Below are 22,893 nucleotides of genomic sequence, written 5' to 3' on the forward strand. Positions count from 1 at the left end.
TCAGGGGCCAGGCCCGGCGAGACCCCAGGGCAGCTTGCCCCACGCCCAGCTCTGGGCCCACAGCCCGCGGCCAGGCAACACGGCGCCCGGCCTGCTGCAGGGACAGGGGTCCGGCTGGGGGCCAGGCCTGGGGGGGCAAGGCCTCCTGCCCCGCAGCTACCCCCCACCCTCCCCTGCCCTGACCACTGCACCTCACTGCCCTGCCCCTGGCAGCCAGACCCCACCCCGCCTCCAGCACAGACCACGCCCCCAGCGCAATTTGACCCCGCCCCTCCTGCCCCCATATGTTGCTCCGCCCCCCCCGCAAGCAGCGCCCCCTTGTGGCCACTGGAGCTCCCTGCAGGTGCTCCACCCTCAGCAGTGATGAGACTGAGCCGGGGCTCAGGGACCCCAGAGCAGCCAGGCCATTCCCCCTCCCCCCCCCAGCTGCCGGGCTCAGCCCCCCTGCCCAGCTAGCCCCCCCAGGGCTGGGCCTGAGGCCAGGGCACCCAGGTGCTGTGAGAGCGCTGGGCTGTGGGTGCAGGGAGCTCCTGAGCCCCCCCAGAGCTGGGCCTGGCCCTGGCCCTGGCCCTGCGGGCACCCCCCCCCAGTCGCCCCCCACCCTCCGTGCCACGTGTGCTCAGACCTCCTCCCCCCCCCCCCACTTTCCTCCCAAGCCTCAGGAAGGAAGCCGCAGTGCTGCTGACCCGGGTGCGGCTTCCTGTTTGCACCGCCTGGGCACGGCCGCCTGCCACCCACCGACCCCCGCCCAGCCCGACCCTGCCAGGCTGGGCCTGCAGCCCTCCCTGCGACCCTCAAGATCCGGCCCAGCCCTGCTCCCACCCTGGCCCGAGCCCCAGCACCCCTGGGACCCCCCACCCCACTTGCCCCCAGACATCCCCAGGCTCAGCCCTGACCCCACGGCCCGGCACCCGCTCCCCCAGGCCCAGGGTCTTGTGCCGCAGGCCGGACCCGCAGCCTCGCTTCCTGCTGTGGGGGCAGCCAGGACGTGGCCTGCACCCGGCTGGGAAGGACCTGCGGGGGGGGGCAGGGAGGGACCCCCATCCCCCGGGACTGCCCGGCGGCATCAATTCCTGGAACTGGGTGGGAGCTGAGCCGGTGACGTGGTGCAGCCGGACGCTGAGGGGCCGGAGGGGCAGGCAGGGCTTGCAGTCAGACTCCGGCGTCCAGCCCCAGCCCTGCCCCACTGAGAGCCAGTAGCCCCATGCCCCCGGGGGGATAGGACCCAGACATCCCGTGCCCCGGTTCTCCACCCGCCGATCCCACTCCCTTTCCCAGAGCTGGAGAAGCCAGGCGTCCGGCCCCAGCCTCCTGCCCTTGCCACAGGGCCCGCTCCTGCCCGGGGAGGGGCTGCGTAGGCAAGGGCCAGGCGTGGTGCGTGGCTGCATCTGTGGGGCGTGCCTTCCGGTGGCCACAGCGGGGCCGTGGTCCCCACCCCACCTGGGAGCCGGGCTCTGCCACGTGGGCCTGCACCGGTTTGCAGGGGAGCCCTCAGGCCCTGCTGCACCCGGGGTCCCCTCACCTCACCCAGGTCCCCTCGCCAAGCCAGGAGACAGCCCAGGCCTCCGGGCTCCCACGGCTCTGCTACCCCCAGAGCCTGCTCCTGCTCCTGCCCCAGGAGGGCTGGACCCAGGCCTGAGCAGGCTCCATGCGCTGGCCCCAGCCTTGGCCGGCTGCCCGGTGCAGGGCTGTGTGCAGGGGGGGCCATTGTGCTGGCGGTGGGTGTGTCAGGCGGAGGTCAAAGGCCCCCACGCAGCCCTATATGTGGGGAGGAAGCGACACCTCCGCCTGCACTTGCAGCTCGCCCCAGCCATGGGGAACCTGCAGGCTGTGCTGCCCGAGTCTGCCCGCACCTGCGGCCTCAGCTTCTGCTCCCGGCAGCCCTGCGCCCCCCCAGATGACAGCGCCCCCAGCGACAAGGGCAGGTAGGGCCGGGGCTGTGGTCCACCCCGAGGTGGGCTGCATTCGGGGGCACTGGGGGGCTGGGGACAGGCCACATCACTGCGCAGGACGAGGGGCTCTGTGCCCGGGGGGGGCAGGAGCAGGGGTGGTCGGTGCAAAACCCCGGCCCGCATGGTCCCCCCCCAGCACCGCGCCCAGCCGCCCCAGCGAGCCCCCCCGCTACGCCCGCATCAAGAACTGGCAGACAGGCAGCATCAGCTACGACACGCTCAGTGCCCAGGCCTGCCAGGTGAGGATCCGGCGGGGTGGGGGGCGCACAGCTGGAGCCTCTGCCGGGGGGGCAGCTGTGAGCATGGCTGAGGGGGAGGCACTGAGCTGTGTGGGGGCTGCGGGTCGGGAGCGAGGGGCACCGGTGGTACATGGGGCTTGCCGCCGTGCCAGCCCACGTGTCCGTCTGTCCGTGCCCGTGCGGGTGCCGCAGGAGCTGCCGTGCTCGGGGCAGCGGTGCCTGGGCTCCGTCATGTTCCCCAAGCAGCTGGTGTGCGCGGCGGGGCAGGGCCCCTACCCCAAGGATGAGCTGCGGCCGCTGGCCCGGGATTTCCTGCACCAGTACTACAGCTCCATCAAGCGGTCAGTGCCCCCCCACACCCGCTGCCCTCGGGCACAGACCCCGCCCCACCCAGAGCTCCCCTCACCCCCGCATGTTTGCACCCCAGGTCCACCCAGAGAGGGCACAGCCCCCGCACCCCACATTCAGCTGCCCCCCTGCCCCCCCCCAGCTGCCACAGCACCACATCCTGGACAGACACCACAGAGCTCCCCCCCACCTCTGCACCCCACAACCCTGCCGATGCCCGTCACGCCCACCCCGCAGCCCTGGCCACCCCTCCTCCAGGCTCCCCATCCTGCCCACATGCCCGGTGCTGGGAGCCGCCCGGGTGGGGGCACGGGTGCTGGGGCAGATTCAAGCCGTGGCCCCCGACAGGGCGGACTCCCCGGCCCACGTGCAGCGGCTGATGGAGGTGGAGCAGGAGATTGAGGCCACAGGCACCTACCAGCTGCTGGAGCCCGAGCTCATCTTCGGCGCCAAGCAGGCCTGGCGCAACGCAGCCCGCTGCCTGGGCCGTATCCAGTGGAACAAGCTGCAGGTGAGGATGCGGAGCTGAGCCCCCCATCCCCGGCACCCCCGCCCCCCACCCAGCCCTGACCGCTGTCCCCAGGTGTTCGACGCCCGTGACTGCACCACCGTCCAGGAGATGTTCGGCTTCCTCTGCACCCACATCCAGTACGCCACCAACCGCGGCAACCTCCGGTGAGACCGCAGCCCGTGCCGGCTCCCCGTGCCCAGGGCAGGCTGCCGGAGCCGCCCGTCGGTGGGCACCGCGCTGACCCGATCCCCCCACAGGTCAGCCATCACCATCTTCCCACCGCGTGTGCCGGGCCGCGGGGACTTCCGCATCTGGAACAGCCAGCTGATCCGCTACGCGGGCTACCGCCAGCCTGACGGCTCCGTGCGCGGCGACCCCGCCAACGTGGACATCACCGAGGTGCGGCCTCGTGGCACAGGGCCCCTAACGCCCCCCTGGTTGCACCTTGAGCTCCGGCCGGGGGCTGGACCCACTGGCCGACGGCTTGGGAGCAGGGCCTGGCTCCAGCCCTGCTGACCGCCTCCTCCCTGCAGCTCTGCATCCAGCACGGCTGGACGCCCGCGGAGCAGGGCCGCTTCGACCTGCTGCCCCTGCTGCTGCAAGCGCCCGACGAGGCCCCCGAACTCTTCCCCCTCCCGCCCGAGCTGGTCCTGGAGGTGCCCATCCAGCACCCCACGTGAGTCTGGGCCCCTCGGCACCGTGGAGCAGGGTCCACACAGGGTCTAGGGGAAGAGCTCGGAGCATGAGCCCTGGGTCCCTGGGGGCTCTTGGAGTGGAGGGATGCTGGGAGCCAGGCCCCCCAGCCGGTGTGTGACATGGCGTGACGTGCACGGCGCAGGCTGGAGTGGTTCACGGAGCTGGGGTTGCGCTGGTACGCGCTGCCGGCCGTGGCCAACATGCTGCTGGAGATCGGGGGGCTGCAGTTCCCGGCCGCCCCCTTCAATGGCTGGTACGTGAGCACCGAGATCGGCATGCGCAACCTCTGTGACAGCCACCGCTACGACGTGCTGCCGGTGAGACACCGCCCCGCTCCCCCCACTCCCGCCGCCCCCGGACCCTGCTGCCCGGGGCTGGGGCTGACGGGTTGTGCTGTGGCAGGACGTGGCGCTGCGCATGGGGCTGGACACGCGCAAGATGTCGTCGCTGTGGAAGGACAAGGCGGCCGTGGAGGTGAACGTGGCCGTGCTGCACAGCTTCCAGGTGTGGGGCCGGGCACATGGGCTCCAACGTCCGTGCCAGGGGAGGTGCTGGTGCCAGGGGTCTGTGCTGGGGGGTGCACAGGGGCTCCCAGTCTTGACCACACCAGGCCGCGGGAGACCTGCCCTGACCCCCGACCCTGGGCAGCAGGTGGCCAAGGTGACGATCGTGGACCACCACGCGGCCACTGAGTCCTTCGTGAAGCACCTGGAGACGGAGGTGCAGGCGCGGGGCGGCTGCCCGGCCGACTGGGTCTGGCTCGTGCCCCCGCTCTCGGGCAGCCTCACGCCCGTCTTCCACCAGGAGATGGTCAATTACCTGCTCTTCCCTGCTTTCCGCTACCAGGTCAGCCCCCGACACCCCCAGCCCCTCCCAGGGACCCCAGCCCCCACCCCAAGTGACATGGCAGCTCCCCCCCAGGCCCCCGGGGGGCAGGAGCCACCGTGCCCCCCCCCACGGGTCTGAGCCCCAGTGCCTACGGCTCGGCCAAGCCCGGGGGGGGTCCCTGGGGTGCCCCGGCTCAGCCCGCTGTGGGGCTGACCCGCTGCACCCCGGCAGCCGGACGCCTGGAAGGTGTATACCTGCAAGGGCAGCACCGTCACCCGGAAGAAAACCTTCAAGGAGGTGGCCAAGTACGTGGGGCTGGGGGCGCGGGGGCTGGGCTAGGGTGGGCGGTGGGTGGGGAGGCTGGGGCTGTGACGACTGCCCCCCCAGCGCGGTGAAGATCTCGGCCACGCTGATGGGCCACATGATGGCGCGGCGGGTCAAGGCCACCATCCTCTACGCCACCGAGACCGGCCGGTCCCGCACCTATGCCTGCAGCCTAGGCGAGCTCTTCCGCCGTGCCTTCGACCCCAAGGTGGGCACTGCGGGGGCACCCGGCAGCACTGGCCCCATGGTGGGTGCCCCATGGGCACCAGGTCCTGGCTTGGCCCCCCACCCCATGGGGCCCTGGTCTGGATGCCCCTTCCCAGGCACGGTCCCTGCCTCCCCTGAGCCCTGGGCAGGGGGCCGGGCTGGGTGCACTTGACCCCAGCCTTGACCGCGGCCCAGGTGCTGTGCATGGACGAGTACGACGTAGTGTCGCTGGAGCACGAGACGCTGGTGCTGGTGGTGACCAGCACCTTTGGCAACGGCGACCCACCCGAGAGTGGCGAGGTGAGACAGGGACCCCGGCCCGACCCTGGGGGGACGCAGCCGCAGCAGGGGCTGGGGGGTCACTGCCGAGCCCTGACCCCATTCCCCCCGCAGAGCTTCTCCAAGGCCCTGATGGAGATGACCTGCCCCTACGTGGGCATCCTGCAGCCCGAGCAGCAAAAGTGAGTGGGGGGCTGGGCCCGGGCAGCCCTGCCCCCACCCCCATGAACCCCTGCAGCCCCTGGGGCCGTGCTCGGGCGCATGGACAGACTTCCCCCTCTGACCTCCCAGGAGCTACAAGCTGCGCTTCAACAGCGTCTCGCAGACGGACCCGCTGGTCAGCGCCTGGAAGCAGCGGCGCAAGAAGTCCAGCAACACGGACAGTGCCGGCGCCCTGGGCACGCTGCGGTGGGTGCCCCGCTTCCCCCCGGGCTCCTGGGTCCTCGCCTGGCTCTGGGCCGGAGCAGCACAGGCACTTGGGCCTCAGTTTCCCCATCTGCCTGCAAGCAGCCATGGGGCCCAGTGCTGGGTGGGGAGTGGGGCAGGGGCCAGGGCCTTTGCTGGGGGAGGGCAGCAGAAGCCTCCCCGCAGGTGGGTGCTGCGGGGCCCCGATCCAGTGCCTCCAGCCCCCATGGTAGCCTCACTGCTGGGAGGAGGAGACGTAGCCAGGCCAGTGCTCCCCACCCCCGATGCACCCCCCTCACTCCCGACCTGCAGCCCCCCCCAGCCCTGCCGCTGCCCCTCATGGCCCCCCCCCACCGGCCCGCGCAGGTTTTCGGTGTTCGGGCTGGGCTCCCGCGCCTACCCGCACTTCTGCGCCTTCGCACGGGCCGTGGACACGCGGCTGGAAGAGCTGGGCGGCGAGCGCATCCTGGCCATGGGCGAAGGTGACGAGCTGTGCGCGCAGGATGAGGCCTTCCGCACCTGGGCCCGCTGCGTCTTCCAGGTGGGCGCCGTGCGGGGCGGGGGGCAGCGGGGGTTGCACGGTCCCAGCTCTGCTGACCTGTTACCCCCCCCAGGCCGCGTGCGACACGTTCTGTGTGGGCGACGATGTCGAGACAGCTGCTCGGGAGGTCTTCGCCACGCCGCGGGGCTGGAAGCGCCAGAGGCATCGGTTTGTGGTGCACACGGACGCTGCTGACACACTGCCAGGTACCGCCAATCCCCCTCCCCCCGCCGGCCCCTGTGCCACGGTGCCCCGCTGACTGCTCCCCCCAACACAGGGCTGGCCCACGTGCACAAGCGCCGCGTGTTCCCCTGCCACGCGCTGGCTGTGCAGGAGCTGCAGAGCCCTGAGTCCAGGTGAGTGCATGGACACCCCCACCCTGCACTGACCCCCTGCCCTGCATTGACCCCCCCACCCCACACCGATGAACCCCAATCCCACTCCAACCCTGCTACCTTGCACTGACCCCTGACCCTGCTCTGACCTCAAGCCCTGTACTGACCCCCACATCCTGCACTGACTCCCTCCGGCCCGCAGCCGCTCGACCGTGCTAGTGTGCCTGGATGCAGCGGGGCAACCCGAGCTGCAGCACGAGCCCGGCGACCACGTGGGCATCTTCCCAGCCAACCGTGCCGACCTGGTGCAGGAGCTGCTGGAGCGCGTCGAGGACCCGCCGCCTGCTGACGATGCCGTCGTGGTCGAGGCGCTGGAGACGCAGCCTGGTACGCCGGGTCAGCCTGGCTTGGGGTCCTGCACAGGGCCACGGGGGGTGACCTGGGGGAGGGGGAGCCCCAGCACCAGTGCTCCGGGGGTCCCATGGGAGTGCCCTGTGGGGTCCATGTGCCAAGGCCTGGCACCCACTGACGGCTGCGTCCTCAGGCGGGCGCGCGGGCCCGGTGATGCGCTGGGTGCAGCAGAGCCGGCTGCCGCCCTGCACGCTGAGCCAGGCGCTCACCTTCTACCTGGACATCACGGCGCCGCCCAGCCCGCAGCTGCTGCAGCTCCTCGCCAGCCTGGCCGAGGACAGCACCGAGCGTGACCAGCTCCAGCAGCTCAGCCAGGTCTGCGCCAGGGCTGGGTGCATGGGCGGGCGGGTCTGGGGTCCCGGGGCCAATCCAGCCCATGTGCGGGGAAGAGAGGCTGGGTCCAGGGCCCACCCCGGAGGTGCGTGGGGGTCCCAGTGCCTCCCGTTAGCAAGGGGTGGAGGAGGGTCCCGATGCCCACCCCAGAAGGATGCGGCTGGTACTGGAGCAATGCGACCTGCACGCAGGATGCGCGACGCTACGAGGAGTGGAAGTGGTGGCACTGCCCGACGCTGCCGCAGGTGCTGGCCGAGTTCCCGTCCGTGGCACTGCCGGCCACGCTCCTGCTCTCGCAGCTGCCCCTGCTGCAGCCGCGCTACTACTCGGTCAGCTCCGCGCTCGCCGCCGCGCCCGGCCAGCTGCACCTCACCGTGGCCGTCGTCACCTACTGCACCGAGGGTGAGCAAACCGGTGGGGGCTGCGGGGGCCAGGGCGCAGCAGGGGTGCCCTGGGAGCTCCGGGGGTCCTGGGGCAGGCGGAGGACAAGGGCCTGGCAGGGGTCCACGTGCTGCCCCCTCTCCCTGCAGATGGGAGCGGGCCACTGCACTACGGCGTCTGTTCCACGTGGCTCGCGCAGCTGCAGCCGGGGGACCTGGTGCCGGCCTTCATCCGCAGGTGAAGGCAGGGGGCACGTACCCCCTCTGCTCCCAGCATGCACCGCTCAGCCCCATCCCCTCTCTAGCTCCCAGCATGCACCATTCAGCCCCTTCCCCTGGGTGCTACAGCCCCCAGCACACACTGCTTAGCCCCTTCCGCTGGGGATTATGCCCCCAGCATGCACCACTCAGCTTCCTCACCTCTATAGCTCCCAGCATGCACTGTTTACCCCTCTTACCTTGGTAGCTGCAGCTCCCAGCATGCACCACTCAGTCCCTGTCCTGGGGTCTCATACAGTTTGTGGCTATGTCTCCCAGAGACCCCAATGTCCTGCTCCCCCCCACTGCACCCTGCAGGAGTGGGGCCCTGCCATACATACCAGCCGGAGGCCCCGGGTTGGGGGGTCCTGCTCCCCCCCCCGTACCCTCGACTCCATCCAGTCTCCCAGGCCTGGGGCAAGGCAGGGCCCCTCTCCCACCCGAGGCCCCCTGCCTGGGGCCGTGACCCTGTCCCTCTGCCTCTGCACAGGGCCCCATCCTTCCACCTGCCGCCAGAGCCCAGCACCCCGTGCATCCTGGTGGGACCTGGCACCGGCATTGCCCCTTTCCGCAGCTTCTGGCAGCAGCGGTTGCATGACCTGGAGACACAAGGTGAGCAGGGCAGAGTTCGGGCAGGGCCAAGGCCAAGGGCATGGGCGGGGGGCAGTTCTGGGCCCTGCTCACCTGCCCTGGGACCCGCAGGGCTGCCGCTGGGTGAGATGACACTGGTGTTCGGCTGCCGCCACTCACGCCTGGACCACATCTACAAGGAGGAGGTGCTGGAAGCGCTGCAGCGGGGCGCGCTCACCCGCGTCCTCACTGCCTTCTCCCGGGACCCCGACATGCCCAAGGTACTGGGGCTGGGCTGCCTGCACTGGCGCGTGTGAATGGGGCAGAGGGCTGTGCCATGGGTCTGTGACCTCCCTCCTGCCCCCCCCCAGATGTACGTGCAGGACCTGCTGCGCACACAGCTGGCAGGCGAGGTGCACCGGGTGCTGTGCCAGAGCGGCGGGCACGTGTACGTGTGTGGGGACGTCACCATGGCGACCGGCGTGCTGCAGACCGTGCAGCAGATCCTGGCCCAGGAGGAAGGCATGACGCTGATCGAGGCCGGAGACATGATCAGCGAGCTGCGGGTGCGGGCGGCTGCGCTCCAGGGGCGGAGGAGGGGGGCAGGGGCTGCAGGTCGGGAGCGAGGGGCACCAGCCAGACTGGGGGGGCAGGGCCCTGGCAGTGGCGGGGGTCCCTGACAGCACATCCCCACAGGACCAGAACCGCTACCACGAGGACATCTTTGGGCTGACGTTCCGCACGCAGGAGGTGGCCTCGCGCATCCGCAGCCAGTCCTTCTCCGCACGGGAGCACAAGTCCCTGGGCTTCAACGTCTGAGCCGCCACGGACCAGAGCCAGCCCTCAGCCCCAATAAAGCCTCTAGTTTCCATAACTGTCACAAAAGCCACCCTCCTGGGGACACGCCAGGCGCCGCTGGGGTACCAAGTCCGCAAACGTTTATTGCCTGGGGCTGGGCACGCACGGACCCACGGAAGGAGTGCTGGGTGCGTTTCCCACAATGCACCTCTTCTGCCCCGTGCATTGCCCGCTTAGGGACCTGGGGGGAACGGGGTAGGGAAGTCAGAGTGAGGGTGACCTTGGCCCCAGCTCCCAGCATGCACTGCTCCAACATGCATCCACTCCACAGGTCTCCCCCCAACTCCCTCCCCGCCATGGTGTGGGGGCTGGCTTGGGGCCCTGCCAGTGTCCTGCCACTGCTGTCCCTGCCCTGCCATGCCCAGGCCCCGTGTTCAGCCTGGCCATCGCCCACAGCCAGTCCTGTCCAGCCCACGGCTGCCTGCCCCAAACCAGTGACCCTGACCCTGGCTTGCAGCAATACCCAGGGGACCACCTACCCCCGTCCCAGCCCTGCCTCCCGTGTCAGGTCTGGACCCGGCCTGACACTGGCACTTCACGTGCGACCCTCTAGTCCAGCCCTGAGCACCCCTGGCCTGGCTGGACCCCACAACTGCAGACCCCTGTGCTGGCCTGGGCAGGAAGACTGTGTGCTCACCCGGGCGAGCCAGAAGCAGCTGAGGGAGGGCTGGGAGCCAGGGGCTGCGGCAGTGAGCACAGACCCACCCAGGGGTGCTGCTTGAGCCCCAAACTGGGCCCCCAACTCTCAGCTGCTGCCCAGATCAGCCCTGGCCTTGGCCCCAGCTGGGGAGCAGGGAGGCAGAAGTGGGGCCACCCACACTCCAGCATGGCTGGCCCCCCAGGGAAGTGACGAGGCCCCCGATGGGGTAACAGCAGAGAGGATGTGTTCCCCAAACAGCATGTCCCCACGGTGCCCGGGCTGCCCAAGCCAGTGGGGAGCGGGCAGCAGCTGTGCAGACACCGATGCTGCGCTCCTGAACCCCGCGCCCACAGCAGCACCTCAGCACACCCGCGATAAGGGGCGGGGCCACGCAGGTGGGAGCGGAGCCACGCAGGTGGGGGCGGGGCAAGGCCGTGCCGGCCGGCCGCGCGGGGCATTGTGGGCCGGCGGAGGACCTGGACCCGCTCCCGCCATGCTGCTGCTGCTGCCGCTGCTTCGCGCCGGGGCCGGGGCCGGGGCCGGGGTCGGGTCGGGCCGCTCCGCCCCGCGCCTGCCCGCCGCGATCGTGGCCAGGTAGCGCCGCGCGGGGCACGCCGGGACCCGCCCCCGCCTGGCGCGGGGCATGCCGGGAGCCGGCCAGCCGCGCGGGGCACGCCGGGAGCCGTAGTCCGGGCTCGGTGTCTAGGGGGACCCTCCCCCGGGGGGGGTCTCAGACACGTGGGTTCTCTGTGGGGGTTGGGACACGTGGCCTCCCTAGAGGTGGGGGGCTCAGACACGTGTGTTGCCTCCCCCTGGGGGGTCGGACACATGGGTGTGGGGTGGGGGGGCTCTCTCCGCTGGGGGTGTTGCTGCGATGCCCCCACCCCTCACCCGCTCTCCCCCCAGGCTGGTGGGCGGCCGTGCCCGGCTGCGCTGCCTGCTGCGGGCGCCCGCCCGCCTGCCCCCCACGCTGCCCCGCGGCCCCCGGTGCCTGGCCCGGGCGGCGCTGCTGTGCGTGGGCGCGGGGCTGTGCGGGGCCGTGGGGCTGTGCGGGGCCGCACGCTGCCAGGGGCTGAGCCCCGTCCTCGCCCCAGCACCGCCCGAGCCTGACTTCGCCTGGGCCGAGTTCGGCCGCTTCCTGCGCCCGCAGCTGCTGGCCCTGGCAGCCGCCGTCCTGGTATGGGCACCCCCGGGGGTCTCGTGCCTGCACCCGGGAGCGGGGCCGCGTGCCCGTCCCCGTTGTCACCGGTCTCGTCCGCCCTGCAGCTGGCCCTGGGCGCCGCCCTGCTCAACGTGCGCATCCCGCTGCTGCTGGGGGAGCTGGTGGACGTGGTGGCGCGGCAGGCGATGCGGCGCGCCGGCGACTACCTGCGAGAGGCCCGCCGGCCTGCCATGCGCCTGCTCAGCCTCTACAGCCTGCAGGTGGACGGCCGAGCGGGGGTGCGGGAGGCTGGGGGCCGGGTTCACGGCCGGCTGGGGGGAGCCCCGAGGGACGGGGACACTGAGCTGCCCAGGCTCTCCCCGCAGGGGCTGCTCACCTTCGGCTACATCGTGCTGCTGTCGCGGGTCGGGGAGCAGGTGGCCGGCAGCATGCGGACGGCGCTCTTCTCCTCGCTGCTGCGGTGAGCCCTGCCCCGGGCGGCGGCGGGGGGAGTGGGGTGCAGACTGCCACGGCGGGGAGGGTGCATCCCGCGTGCCCCGTTTCCCAGCCCGCGTCTCCCCGCAGGCAGGACGTGGCCTTCTTTGACGCCACTCGCACGGGGCAGCTGGTGACGCGACTCACGGCCGACGTGCAGGAGTTCAAGTCTTCCTTCAAGCTCGTTGTCTCGCAGGTGAGGCCGCGGGAACCGGCCCGGGCCCTCCCCAGCTCTCGGCTGCCGGCAGGGGCCGGACCTGGCTGGGCTGTGCCGGGTCCCTGACACAGGCGTGTGCCGCAGGGCCTGCGCAGCGCCACCCAGATCGTGGGCTGCTTCGCCTCCCTCTACCTGCTCTCTCCCAAGCTGACGGGGCTCCTGCTGGTGGTGATGCCCAGCCTGGTGGGCGCCGGTGCCCTCGTCGGCTCCTTCCTGCGCGGCCTGTCCCGCCAGGCCCAGGAGCAGGTAACGCCGCGGCCCCTCCGCCTCTGCCTTGCCCGGCCCCCTTCGGCCACCCGGGGGGTTCTGCCCAGCTCCCAACCTGCCTGCTCCAGCCCTCCCACGTCTCCCTGCACCCAGAGCCCTGCCACGTTTCCCCTCTCCTGCAGTCCGTGCTGGTGGGACACATGTGGGAGCGGGTGCTGAGGCTGCAGATACCTTCCCCGGTGGGGACAGTGGCCCTGCGGGGCTGCCCTCTCTCCCCGGGGACCTTCCAGCGGCCACGTGACCTTCTCCCCGCAGGTGGCCAAGGCCACGGGGGTGGCAGACGAGGTGCTGGGGAACGTCCGGACTGTGCGGGCTTTCGCCATGGAGGACAGGCAGCTGGAGTGAGTCCTGCCCCTTGCGGGGTGTGCCCAACCTGCCTGGGCTTCTCGACCAGGCCACGTATCCCTGCCGCAGCCCGGCCCAGCCCCCAGCTAGCAAGGGCCGGTCCCTTCCCGCCGGGAGGGCATCAGTCAGCGCATCGCTCTCCCGCAGGGTGTACTGCACCGAGGTGCAGCGGTCGGGCCAGCTGAACGAGCGGCTGGGCGTGGGCATCGCCGTCTTCCAGGGCCTGTCCAACGTGGTGCTGAACTGTGAGTGGCCGGGCTCCTTGCCCCCTTGCTTGGGATGGGGCAGGGTGACACGAATCCAGCGGGCCGTGGGGGACGCTCCCTGCCTGTACCCCACTCCCGCCCTGTGCCCGCAGGTATCGTGCTGGGCACCATCTTTGCAGGCGGTGCCCTGCTGGCGGGGGAGGAGCTCTCGGCCGGGGACCTCATGTCCTTCCTCGTGGCGTCGCAGACGGTGCAGAGGTCAGAGCGGCGCTGGAGCGTGCGCGCACCCCACATGCAGCCCCGAGGGCAGGTCTAGGCCCTGGGGGGCTAGGCTGTGCTGCCTGCACCCAGCCCTGAGCAGAGCCTGTCGCCTTGTGTCTTGGCAGGTCCATGGCCAACATCTCCGTCCTCTTTGGGCAGGTACGCTGGGGGGCCTTGGGGCCGGGCATGGGGCGAAGCCGGCCCTGCCAGTACGAGCACTGCCAGCACGGGCTTGCCGGGGACATGCAGGCCGTGGCCTGGGGCTGCCTGATGGACCCCCGACCCCACGCCTGCAGGTGGTGCGCGGCCTCAGTGCCGGTGCCCGCGTCTTTGAGTTCATGACCCTGGAGCCGGCCGTGCCTCTGTGCGGGGGGGCCCGGATCCCCAGCCACGCGCTGCGGGGCTGCATCTGCTTCCAGGGCGTCTCCTTCAGGTGAGGCCCACGGGGCGGGGAGGGGCTGGGGTGCAGAAGTGTGCACCCCAGGCCCTGACCCCCCTGCTCTTGCCCTCACCACACAGCTACCCGACACGTCCCGGCTACCAGGTGCTGCGGGACCTCAGCCTCACGCTTCCGCCCGGCAAGACGGTGGCCATCGTGGGACCCTCGGGCGGAGGTGTGGCCGGGGCTGTGCTTGAGGGCCCCGAGGGGTGGGGGAGATCTGGTGGTGACCCGACGGCGTGGCTGACGCCTTCCCCCTGCAGGGAAGTCGACGGTGGCAGCGCTGCTGGAGCGCTTCTACGAGCCCACGCAGGGGACGGTGACGCTGGACGGCTGTGAGCTCGGCAGCCTGGACCCCTCGTGGCTGCGGGGGCAGGTCATCGGCTTCATCAGCCAGGTGAGGGGTGGCAGGGCGGGGGGCAGCGCCGGGCTGCGCTCCCTTGTAGGGGCGTTGGGAGCAGCGTGGGGCAATGCTCCCTGCTGCTGGGGCTGGCCCTGAGGCGCCGGGTCCTGGCCGTGCAGGAACCCGTGCTCTTTGGAACAACTGTGATGGAGAACATCCGCTTTGGCAAACCCGGCGCCTCTGACGCTGAGGTCTACGCCGCGGCCCGGCGTGCCAACGCCGACGGCTTCATCCGCAGCTTCCCCGAGGGCTATGACACCATCGTGGGTGAGTGGGGGTGATGCCCCAGCGCCCTCCCCGGCCCCTCCGTGCTCCCCTGGGGCTGAGCGGGGCGGGCAGAGCCCATGGGGGGAATGCAGGGCTCCAGACCAGTGCAGGGGCAGGGAGACCTGGTCACGGTGGGGGCCACGGGGGTCCCAGGTATGACCCTTACTTCCCTCCCCTGCAGGCGAGCGGGGTGTGACACTGTCGGGGGGGCAGAAGCAGCGCATAGCCATTGCCCGGGCGCTCGTCAAGGACCCCGTTGTGCTGATCCTGGACGAGGCCACAAGCGCGCTGGACGCTGAGTCAGAGCGGGTAGTGCAGGAGGCGCTGGACCGGGCCGCCGCTGGCCGCACCGTACTAGTCATCGCCCACCGCCTCAGCACTGTGCAGGGCGCCGACCTCATTGTGGTGCTAGACGGCGGGCGCGTCGCTGAGGTGAGCAGGGGGACGGGCTGGGGGCTCGGGGCAGGGGCAGGGGTGCAGGGAGCTGACCTGTGCTCGTGCCCCCCAGACGGGAACGCATGCAGAGCTGCTGCGCCGGGGCGGCCTCTACGCTGAGCTGATCCGCAGGCAGGCGCAGGAGCAGCCTGAGCCACGCTGACCATCGCCTGGGCGGGAGCGGAGCCGGTGCAGGGAGGACCCAGGCCCGGCTGGTGCAATGCCCTTTACCTCTACCTCTGCCCTGGGGGCCTGGTGCTGGCCTGGATCCTGTGTGGGGGGCGCAGCAGGGCTGCCTGCCCTCTCCCCACCCTGCTGGAGGTTTCTTCAATAAAGTCTGGCCGGGAGCAGGCAGCACTGGCACCGTGGTGCGTTCCTGGGTCGGGGGGAGGCAAGTGCTGGTGCTGGGCTGCAGGCCTGGCTCTGCCTCCCGGGGCTGGAACGGGCTGCCCAGCACGAGCACGTCTGCGCCCTGGTCCCGGGAGCCCCAGTCCATCCCACCTCACCTGGCTCCCGCCCCCCCTTGCTCCTGGTGCCAGGTGGAGCTGGGAACCAGAACAGGCCCAGCCCTCGCCACTGTCTGCACCCTGCGCCCTTCCCGCTGCTGCCAGCCGGCCCCCACGCCCTCCGGCTCCGGCCCGGGGCAGCGCCAGGGCTGCAGGGCAGAGCCGGGCTGTAGCTCGTTAGCAGTGGGCCTGAGGGGCTGCCGCGCAGCGAGGGGACAGCAGACGCATAATTAAATGCTGCGCTCTAGGGCCAGCCCGTGTGCCCCCGGCAAGGCAAGGGGAAGGACGGGAGGGGAGAGCGGCAGGGCTGCTGGCTGTGGGACACCCCTCGCTGTCGGCGCCATCTTGCCCCGGGGCTGACGGGTGCCAGCCCCAACCCCGGGCAAGCCGCTGCGGCTCCTGGGGGGTCAAGGCCAGAGGGGCCGGGGGGAGGGGCAGGCGCCTCCACAGCGTCCGATCGGGGGCAGGGCCCAGGGCTGCGATGCGGGTCCCCGGGGTGCCCTGGAGAAGGGGCGGGGGCGGCTCCAGGGGGGCAGGCCGGGGCCTGGCTCTCTCCCCGGCCCCGATCGGGCCGTGCCCAGCCTTCCCCCGGGGGTGTTGTCCCCGCCGGCCGGGATCCTCCCCTGCAGGGAGAGGGGGGCCGGGGGCTGCATCCTGCTGCGCAGTGTGGGGCAGGGGTTTGCTGGATGTCGCCCACCCGGCGGGGATTGCCTTTTATTTTTGTTTGGAAAACAGATATACACACACGTAGATGGCAATGTCCCAGCCCCCGCCCCCTCCATCCCCACAGCAACCCCCAGGCACCCCCCACCCTATAGCATCCAGATCCTGCTCCCACATCCCTATGGCACCCCGCGGCCCCCCCTCCCCCTGCACATGGGCATGGCATCCCCATGACAACCAGGTCCCATCCCCATGGCAACGCCACAGGTTCCCGCCCTCCCCTAGACAACCGGATTCCCCCTTGACCCAGGCATCCCGTCACCATAGCGACGAGGTTTCCCCGCCATGTGCCTACTCTGTCCCCATGGCAACGCCCCAGGTTCCCTCCTTCCTGTGGGTGCCCTGTCCCCATGGCAACCAGATCCCTCACCCGGGCATCCCGTCCCCATGGCAACGAGGTTTCCCACCACGTGGCTGCCCTGTCCCCACGGCAACGGCCCAAGCTCCTCCTTCCTACCCGGGTGCCCTGTCCCCATGGCAACACTCTCCAGAGAGACTCGTTCCCATGGCTACTGTCCAGATGCCCGTCACCCGGGCGACGCCGCCGGGCATGCCGGGATCGCTGTCACGACCACTGCCCCGGAAGTAGGAGATTTTTTTTGTCTCCCTCCCGCAACTTTTCCTGACTTCCGGTTCCGGTCCCGCTGCGGGCGGACCTCAGCTCCCGGCAGCCCTCGCGGCAGCACTACTCCAGGGGCGGGGCAGCGCTCCCACGCTCCTTCGGCCGCATGCGCAGTGCGCAACCGGAAACGGGGGTAGCGCGCATGCGCGCAGGGCGGAACAGGCGGAAATCCCGTGTGCGCATGCCCGTACTTCCGGGTGACCTCTGACCTGCGCCCGCTATTACGCGGTTTTGCTGGCCTGGGGCAGCTGTGCCCCTCCCCCCCCCACGTGTCCCCGCCGAGCCCATCCCCCACCGCCGGGCGGGGTTCAGCCTCCCCCCCCCCCCACGGCCTGACATGGCCTTGCCCCTCCTACCCTCCCCCAGGGGCGGGGCCGGCGCTTCCGGGCGGGGCTGCCGGGAGCGGAAGCCGCCGCGCCCCCCCGCCCCCCCTGCTCGCAATGGACTCGCCCGCGGTGAGAGCCCAGCCCCCCTTGCCCCCCCCCCGTCTCCCCCCGTGTGGGCTCCCCATTGCCCCCCCACACCTCGGTGGTGTCGGCCCCCCAGGCCTGGGGGCGCACCCAGGCCTAAAAGCCCCCCCCCCCGTCTCCCTCAAACCTGGGCCCCTATTAGCCCCCCCCCCGGTCCTTGGCGTGCCCTGCCCCCAGCCTAGTGCCCCCCCTTGCAGACACGGGGGTCCCCCCCCCCCCAGCCCGTGACCCCGCGTGTCCCCGCAGACGCTGGGCGACCTGCTCCGCGCGCTGCGCGCCCTCGGCTTCAGCGAGCAGCAGGCGCAGGCGGCCGTGCGCGCCGGCCTGCTCAGCGTCCCCGCCGCCGCCGAGTGGTGAGTGCGGCCGGCCCCGTCCCGCGACCCCCGCCTGCCCCTGCGCGCGGGGGGGGGGGGGGGGGGCTGCTGGGACACGGGCGCTCACCCCCTGCGCGGCCTGGCACGACCCCCAGTGACACACACACACACACACACACCCCTCCTCTCCTCTCCTCGCAGGCTGCTGCAGGAGCAGGGGCAGCGGCTCCACGTCGCGTCCCCCGGGGAGCCGGGAGGAGCCATCGCAGCCTTCAACCTGCCCAAGCCGCAGCCGGGGCTTTCGGGGCCGGCAGCCCCCGCCCCGGGTCCCTGCCTGCCAGGTGCGTGCGTCGTCCCCCCCGCCCGGCTCCCGTCCCCGCTCCCTGGAAGCAGGGCGCAGGCGGGCAACATCCTCCTTCTCCGACCCCAGGGCCAGGCCCCGCGGCGCCCCCGGCCGGCAGGGCCCGAGCGGATCGAGAGGAGTTCGAGGAGCAGCAGCGAGCGCGGCTGGCGCGGGAGGTGAAAGCCGAGAGGCAGAAGAAGCAGAGGGTGAGCGGAGGCTGGGGGAGGGGCGCTGGGCAGGGTGGCCCCCGTGCTGCCCCCCGCGTGCTTGCTGGGGCCCGGGGGGTTCGGTGAGCCCGTGGCGGGGCTGTGCTCACGGGCCCCCCAGTGCCGCAGTAACGTTTCCCTGCCCAGGAGCACGAGCTGGTGCTGCAGAGAATCGCCGACGACCGGAGAAACGTGCAGGCCAAGGCCCAGCTGGCTCCGAAGCCGGAGGCCTCCACCACCCTGGGCCACAGGGCCAAGGGCAGCGCTGCAGGGGCCGGCGACGGGCAATGCCTGCTCATGGTGAGTCTGCGTGGCCGGGCCCTCGAGGCTGGGGCGTGTACCTGCTTCCTCTTCCCCGCCCAGCGCTGATCCCTCGCCCGAGGGGCCGCTTTGCACCGTTGGGGGAACGCCTTGTGCGCACGCAGTGGCATTTCCCACCCCAGAAGCAGCTGCGTCTCGGCACAGGTGCAGCACAGGCCTTCTGTGGCAGGCAAGAGTCCCACAGGCCTTGCCCTTCGGCCTGGGGATGCTGGTGGGAGGGGGGCCGTGGGTGTCTAGCCGTGTTCCCCCTCTGTGTGCCTGCGCGTAACCGCTGTGCTTTCCGCCCTCAGATCCGCCTGCCGTCAGGCCAAGCCCTACGCGAGCGCTTCGCAGCCGATTGCCCCCTGCGGCGGGTCCAGCGGCGCCTGCAGGCCCTGCACCCCGAGCTGCCGCCCTTCACCCTGCTCCAGACCTTTCCGCGGCGCCGCTTCGGCCCGGCTGATCTGCCCTGCAGCCTGCAGTCCCTGGGCCTTGCCCCCAGCGCCACCCTCTGCGTCCAGGCCACCGAGACCAGCAGCCCCGAGCCGTCCCCGCCTGGTCCCCGTGCCCCGCAGAAGGGAGCCCTGCCTAGGGAAGGCCCCAGGCTGCAGCACCAGGCCCCGCCAGCGCCAGAGCATGCCTGGGGCCAGGGCGAGGTGCTGGGGCTGGCGCTGGAACAGGTCGGGGCAGCCGGCGTGTTCCCAGCAGGCGAGGAGTTGGGGCCGGTGCTGAGCGCACCCGCCCATCGGGTGGTACCGGGGAGCCCGGGCGTGCGCGGGCTCTGGGAGTCAGCTTTCCCACCACACCACCGCTGGGGTGAGCGGGGGCCGTGCGGTGCAGGGCAGGCAGTGCCACGTACCCACTTCCCTGGTCAGGGGCTCTTGGGGGTAGTTTCTTGGAGCTGCCCCTGTGCTACAGCACCTGCTCTAACAGTCCTTTCGCTTCCCCCGATTCCTGCACACAGGTCCAGGTCAGCGGCTGACAGCAGAGAGCCAGGAGCAGGAACCTCTTGCCCGTGCAGGGCATGGCCTGCTGGAGGAGGAGCCCCCACCACCAGGTCAGCAGCGCTGTGTGGGGCAGCGGCCAGAGCTGGTCTGGGGAAGGGGCGTTGCACATGGGAGCAGGTCCAGCTGTCACCCGGGGGGGGACGGGGAGGGTGGCAGGGTCCCACCTCCCCTCACACAGAGCCCCTGTCCCAGCACTGCCTGAGCGGGTTGGGGGGGGGGGGGGGGGTGAGCCAGGGAGCTTTGAGTTTCAGAGAGGCAGAGTGTAGCGGGAGCTGTGGGACAGCTTCCCCCCTTCTGCCCCTGGCTGATGCCATCTGTGCTCTGGTTGCAGACGTGGGGCCGGCTCCTTCGCTGCCATCTCCGAGCCGGCGCTGGAGCCCGGGCCTGGGGGAGCCCCGGCACCGCTGGCCAGCTGAGGGCAACAGGCTCAGGTATGTGGCCCTATCGGGACTGGGATGCTCCTGCTGGCCCCAGCCCCATGGCCTAACCCAGCTTCTTTCCACAGACCTGCGGACGCTGGGCCTGACATGTCCCCCCCAGAGCTGTCAGACGCTGCCGCCCAGGCTGCAGAGCAGCGCTGGCACCAGGCCACACAGGGGCCCCCCACTGAGGCCCCCCCAGCCCCTGGGTCCGGACGGCCCTCACCCTACGCCCATGTGCCTTCGCTCTGCCAGCTGGCACTGGGGGCAGCCTCCAGCCTTCTGACAGGTAGGGCCCCGCAAGCCCCCACCCCACTGTGTCCCACGTTTCCACCCCCTGGTGCTCACGGGGTGTCCTGCTCCTACAGCGCCCAGCAAGCAGTACTGTAGCAGTCTGGCGGCCCTGACGCCCACGCTGGCCGAGCGCCTCCTGGCACAGCTGGCCCGTGATGGGCAGCTGCACCCCCGCGCCCTGGCACTCTTCTTCGGCTGCCCCTTGCAGCGCCTCGTCCTCGACTGCTACCCTTATGCCACCAACGCGCTGCTGCGCCCGCTGCCTGCCTTCCCCGGCCTCACCCACCTCAGCCTGGCCTCCTGCTCCCTGCTCACCGGTATGTGGCGGAGGGGGCCTGTGGGGCGCCTCAGGCTCAGCTTTTTAATAGTGTGGAGGCATTAATCACTGGCAAACAGGGCACCTGGGGCCCCGCTGCCTCTTCCCGGGGAGACCCCTCAGGGCAAGTGGGCCCAGCCCCTCCCCCACTCTGATGGTTCCCCTCTGCCCTTGCAGACCAGGGGCTGTCGGTGCTGAGGCACCTGCGCCGGCTCCAGCACGTCAACCTGGCGGCCTGCTCCAAGCTCACCGACTGCTGCCTGCTCTATGTGCAAGGTACGGCCCCCCACATCCCTCCGTAACCGGTGTCGGTCCTTCTTTTGAGGTACCAGCTCCCCCAAACCCTATGCAGGGCCTGCTTCCAACCCCACTGACTGCTTCCTGCTTTCCATCCAAGGTCCTGTCCCCAGACCTGTTTATGCGCGCCCATTGCCCCTGCTGACTGCCTCGTGCCCTTTGTGCCATGCTCCACAATCATCCCCTTGTAGCCTTGAGCCCCTGCACATGTGCTTTACCACTGAGCCTCCTGACCAGGCTCCCCCATCTCTCCGCCTCAGTCCTTTCTGTTGCAGCTCCACGATCCGGGGTGCATTTGTGTTCTCTGATGCCGCTCCTTTCCCTCTCTTGGCCCCTGCTTATGCCTGTTCCCTGCTCCCAGTGACCCCCTGGTGCCCTCCCCTCCCCTCGCAGAGCTCCCACTCTTGTCCCACCTGTGCCTGGACCAGACCAAGGTCACAGACGAGGGCCTGGCACGTTACCTGCCGGTGGCTCCCACCAGCCTCAGCCACCTGAGCCTCAACCGCACGGGGGTGACAGAGAGGACACTCTGCCTGCTGCCCCCCTATGCTCCCAATCTCCGGCTGCTCAGCCTCAAGCAGACAGAGGTAAGGGGCTGGGGGGGACCTGCGGAGGCCTGCTGGCCACTGCTTCTCCCTCCAGCCCCATGCTGGAGCCTGGATGGCTCTGGGCGTGAAACCTGGACCTGAGGAAGCAGGGCCAGGCCCTTCCCCAGGGCTCATGGGGCTGAGTGGCAAGGCTGGCAACGGGGCTGACCTGTAGCTGCTGCCTGGCAGATCTCAGACTTCTCAGCGCTGCAGGGACTGCTCCAGCTGCAGAGCCTGCATCTGGACGACACCCCCGCAAGCGAGGCCTCGCTGGCAGCCCTGGCCAGGCTCCCAGCTCTCACTACCCTCACTCTGGCCGGGCTTCGGGCCATCAACGGTGACCGGGCACTGGAGCTGATCTCAGGTAGGCACCGGGCAGGCGGCTCCTGCACTCAGCACCACAGGGCAAGGGTGGAGGGCGGCCATGGGGCAGCCTCCAGGCAGGGCCAGCCTGGCCCCCTGTGCCTGGGTTTGGCCTGGAGGGGCTAGGCTAGGGCTCTAGGTGCGGCCCCCGTCTCATAGCCGGGCGCCGCCGCAGGGCTGCCGCTGGCCCACCTGACGCTGCCGGGCCGGCACACGGTCACCGATGCCGGGCTGCGTGCCCTGGGCCGCCTTGAGGGGCTGTTGGAGCTGGACCTGACCGACTACACCCACATCAGCGATGCCGGGCTGCAGCATCTGGCCCGGCTCCACAGGTGACGGGGGTGGCAGCCCAGCACCTCGGGGGCCCCTGTAGCCCCCCCTGCCCTGGGCCCCTTCGGTTCCTAGTGAGGTGCAGCAGTGGGAGCCGGGACTGCTCCAGCCGGGGGCAGGGGCTGGGGCTGGGGCTGGACAGGCTCCTGGGAGGGGTCCCCCCAGCCCTGCCGGCCCGTCTGGCAGCCCCTGGCTTGGCACAAGGGAGGCAGGGTCCAAGCCGCGGGGTGGTGGGGAGGAGGATGCTCTGCAGCTCCCCGTTGCTGGGGCTCCTGGTGGGCACAGTTGAGCCAGGCCCCCGGCCTGTCCCAAGGCCCCACAGCTGACCATCCTGCCCCTGCCTCGGCCCAGGCTGCAGCGGCTGTCGCTGTGCAACACACCAGTGACGGATGCGGGGCTGCAGCACGTGGGAGGCCTGCAGCACCTCGAGGAGCTCTGCCTGGACCGCACGGCCATCTCCAGCACTGGTGTCGCCGGCTGCGTCGTCCGCTTGCCCCACCTCCAGGTACCGGGAGCCCCTGCAGCCCTTAGCCCAGCTCAGTGTGGGGAGAGCAGTGAGCCTGGCTCCTTCAGGCCCTGGGGGGGCAGGGCAGGGTAGGATTGTCCTGACGGGCTGTCCTGTGCCAGGTGCTGGGGCTGGCGAGCACACCCGTGGGGGACAGTGTGGTGCGCCTGGGGCTGAGCCGCTGCCAACAGCTCCTTAAGGTGAACCTGAGCCGTACGCGCATCACAGACCGAGGTGAGACCCCTGTGGCACAGCACGGGAGGGGGGCCGGGGCTGGGGCCCTGCTGGAGCCAGGGCAAGACGCAGGGTCCTGGTGCTGGTACCCGATCTGTGGCTTCTCTCTGCTCCAGGGCTCCGGTACCTGCAGCACGTGCCTGTCACTCAGGTGAACCTGGACGGCTCGGGCGTGACGGGCACAGGTGTGGCCGCACTCCTTGCTGCCTGCCCCCGCATCGCCTCGGTCCGCGCCAGCCACCTCCGTGTCCTGCCCCCCGAGCAGGTGTCCGACGACGAGTTCATCTAGGCCCGGCTGCGGCCCTCACTACCTGGGGGGAGGCAGCGCCGAGCTGGCGTGGCCCCTGGGCCCTGCACACTGCACTTTGCTGGGGCAGTGCCCTCGGTCTTGTCTGCCCGCGCACCCTGGTCTGAATAAAGCCACATCCTCAGGTTCTCGCTGCGAATGGCGTCTCTCTGAGCCAGG

The 22,893-nt window shown here is 71.0% G+C and overlaps 3 protein-coding genes across 4 annotated transcripts; all 3 read left to right on the forward strand.

The window, feature by feature from the left end:
* Positions 1-983: 983 nt before the first annotated feature.
* Positions 984-10,365, forward strand: NOS3 (nitric oxide synthase 3). Its single transcript, XM_059729287.1, has 26 exons — positions 984-1,925; positions 2,089-2,191; positions 2,384-2,532; positions 2,888-3,050; positions 3,123-3,214; positions 3,308-3,449; positions 3,584-3,726; positions 3,889-4,063; positions 4,149-4,250; positions 4,398-4,592; positions 4,806-4,879; positions 4,962-5,106; positions 5,301-5,405; positions 5,499-5,566; positions 5,676-5,792; positions 6,156-6,330; positions 6,404-6,536; positions 6,608-6,686; positions 6,868-7,052; positions 7,210-7,391; positions 7,601-7,811; positions 7,940-8,027; positions 8,538-8,659; positions 8,750-8,898; positions 8,989-9,183; positions 9,314-10,365. The coding sequence occupies exons 1-26, from the start codon at positions 1,813-1,815 to the stop codon at positions 9,434-9,436; spliced, it is 3,528 nt and encodes a 1,175-aa protein (XP_059585270.1). The 5' UTR covers positions 984-1,812; the 3' UTR covers positions 9,437-10,365.
* Positions 10,366-10,593: 228 nt separating this feature from the next.
* ABCB8 (ATP binding cassette subfamily B member 8) lies at positions 10,594-14,945 on the forward strand. 2 transcript variants are annotated; one of them, XM_019491872.2, is made up of 16 exons: positions 10,594-10,709; positions 11,022-11,292; positions 11,382-11,537; positions 11,643-11,737; positions 11,842-11,947; positions 12,053-12,214; positions 12,491-12,576; positions 12,728-12,825; positions 12,939-13,044; positions 13,173-13,206; positions 13,344-13,480; positions 13,567-13,661; positions 13,750-13,883; positions 14,009-14,156; positions 14,338-14,588; positions 14,665-14,945. In XM_019491872.2, the coding sequence occupies exons 1-16, from the start codon at positions 10,609-10,611 to the stop codon at positions 14,752-14,754; spliced, it is 2,070 nt and encodes a 689-aa protein (XP_019347417.2). In that variant the 5' UTR covers positions 10,594-10,608; the 3' UTR covers positions 14,755-14,945. The 2 variants fall into 2 exon arrangements, with proteins under 2 accessions (XP_019347417.2, XP_059585271.1); XM_059729288.1 differs by having other exon boundaries at positions 11,694-11,737.
* Positions 14,946-16,698: 1,753 nt separating this feature from the next.
* Positions 16,699-22,862, forward strand: LOC132250966 (uncharacterized). Its single transcript, XM_059729295.1, has 17 exons — positions 16,699-16,897; positions 17,159-17,265; positions 17,428-17,567; positions 17,657-17,775; positions 17,923-18,075; positions 18,387-18,891; positions 19,040-19,132; positions 19,414-19,513; positions 19,588-19,790; positions 19,870-20,112; positions 20,289-20,387; positions 20,802-20,995; positions 21,185-21,359; positions 21,534-21,690; positions 22,040-22,193; positions 22,316-22,427; positions 22,544-22,862. The coding sequence occupies exons 1-17, from the start codon at positions 16,883-16,885 to the stop codon at positions 22,714-22,716; spliced, it is 2,742 nt and encodes a 913-aa protein (XP_059585278.1). The 5' UTR covers positions 16,699-16,882; the 3' UTR covers positions 22,717-22,862.
* The last annotated feature ends 31 nt before the right edge of the window (positions 22,863-22,893 follow it).

This window comes from Alligator mississippiensis, chromosome 5, assembly GCF_030867095.1.
Source record: "Alligator mississippiensis isolate rAllMis1 chromosome 5, rAllMis1, whole genome shotgun sequence".
Taxonomy (NCBI): domain Eukaryota; kingdom Metazoa; phylum Chordata; order Crocodylia; family Alligatoridae; genus Alligator; species Alligator mississippiensis.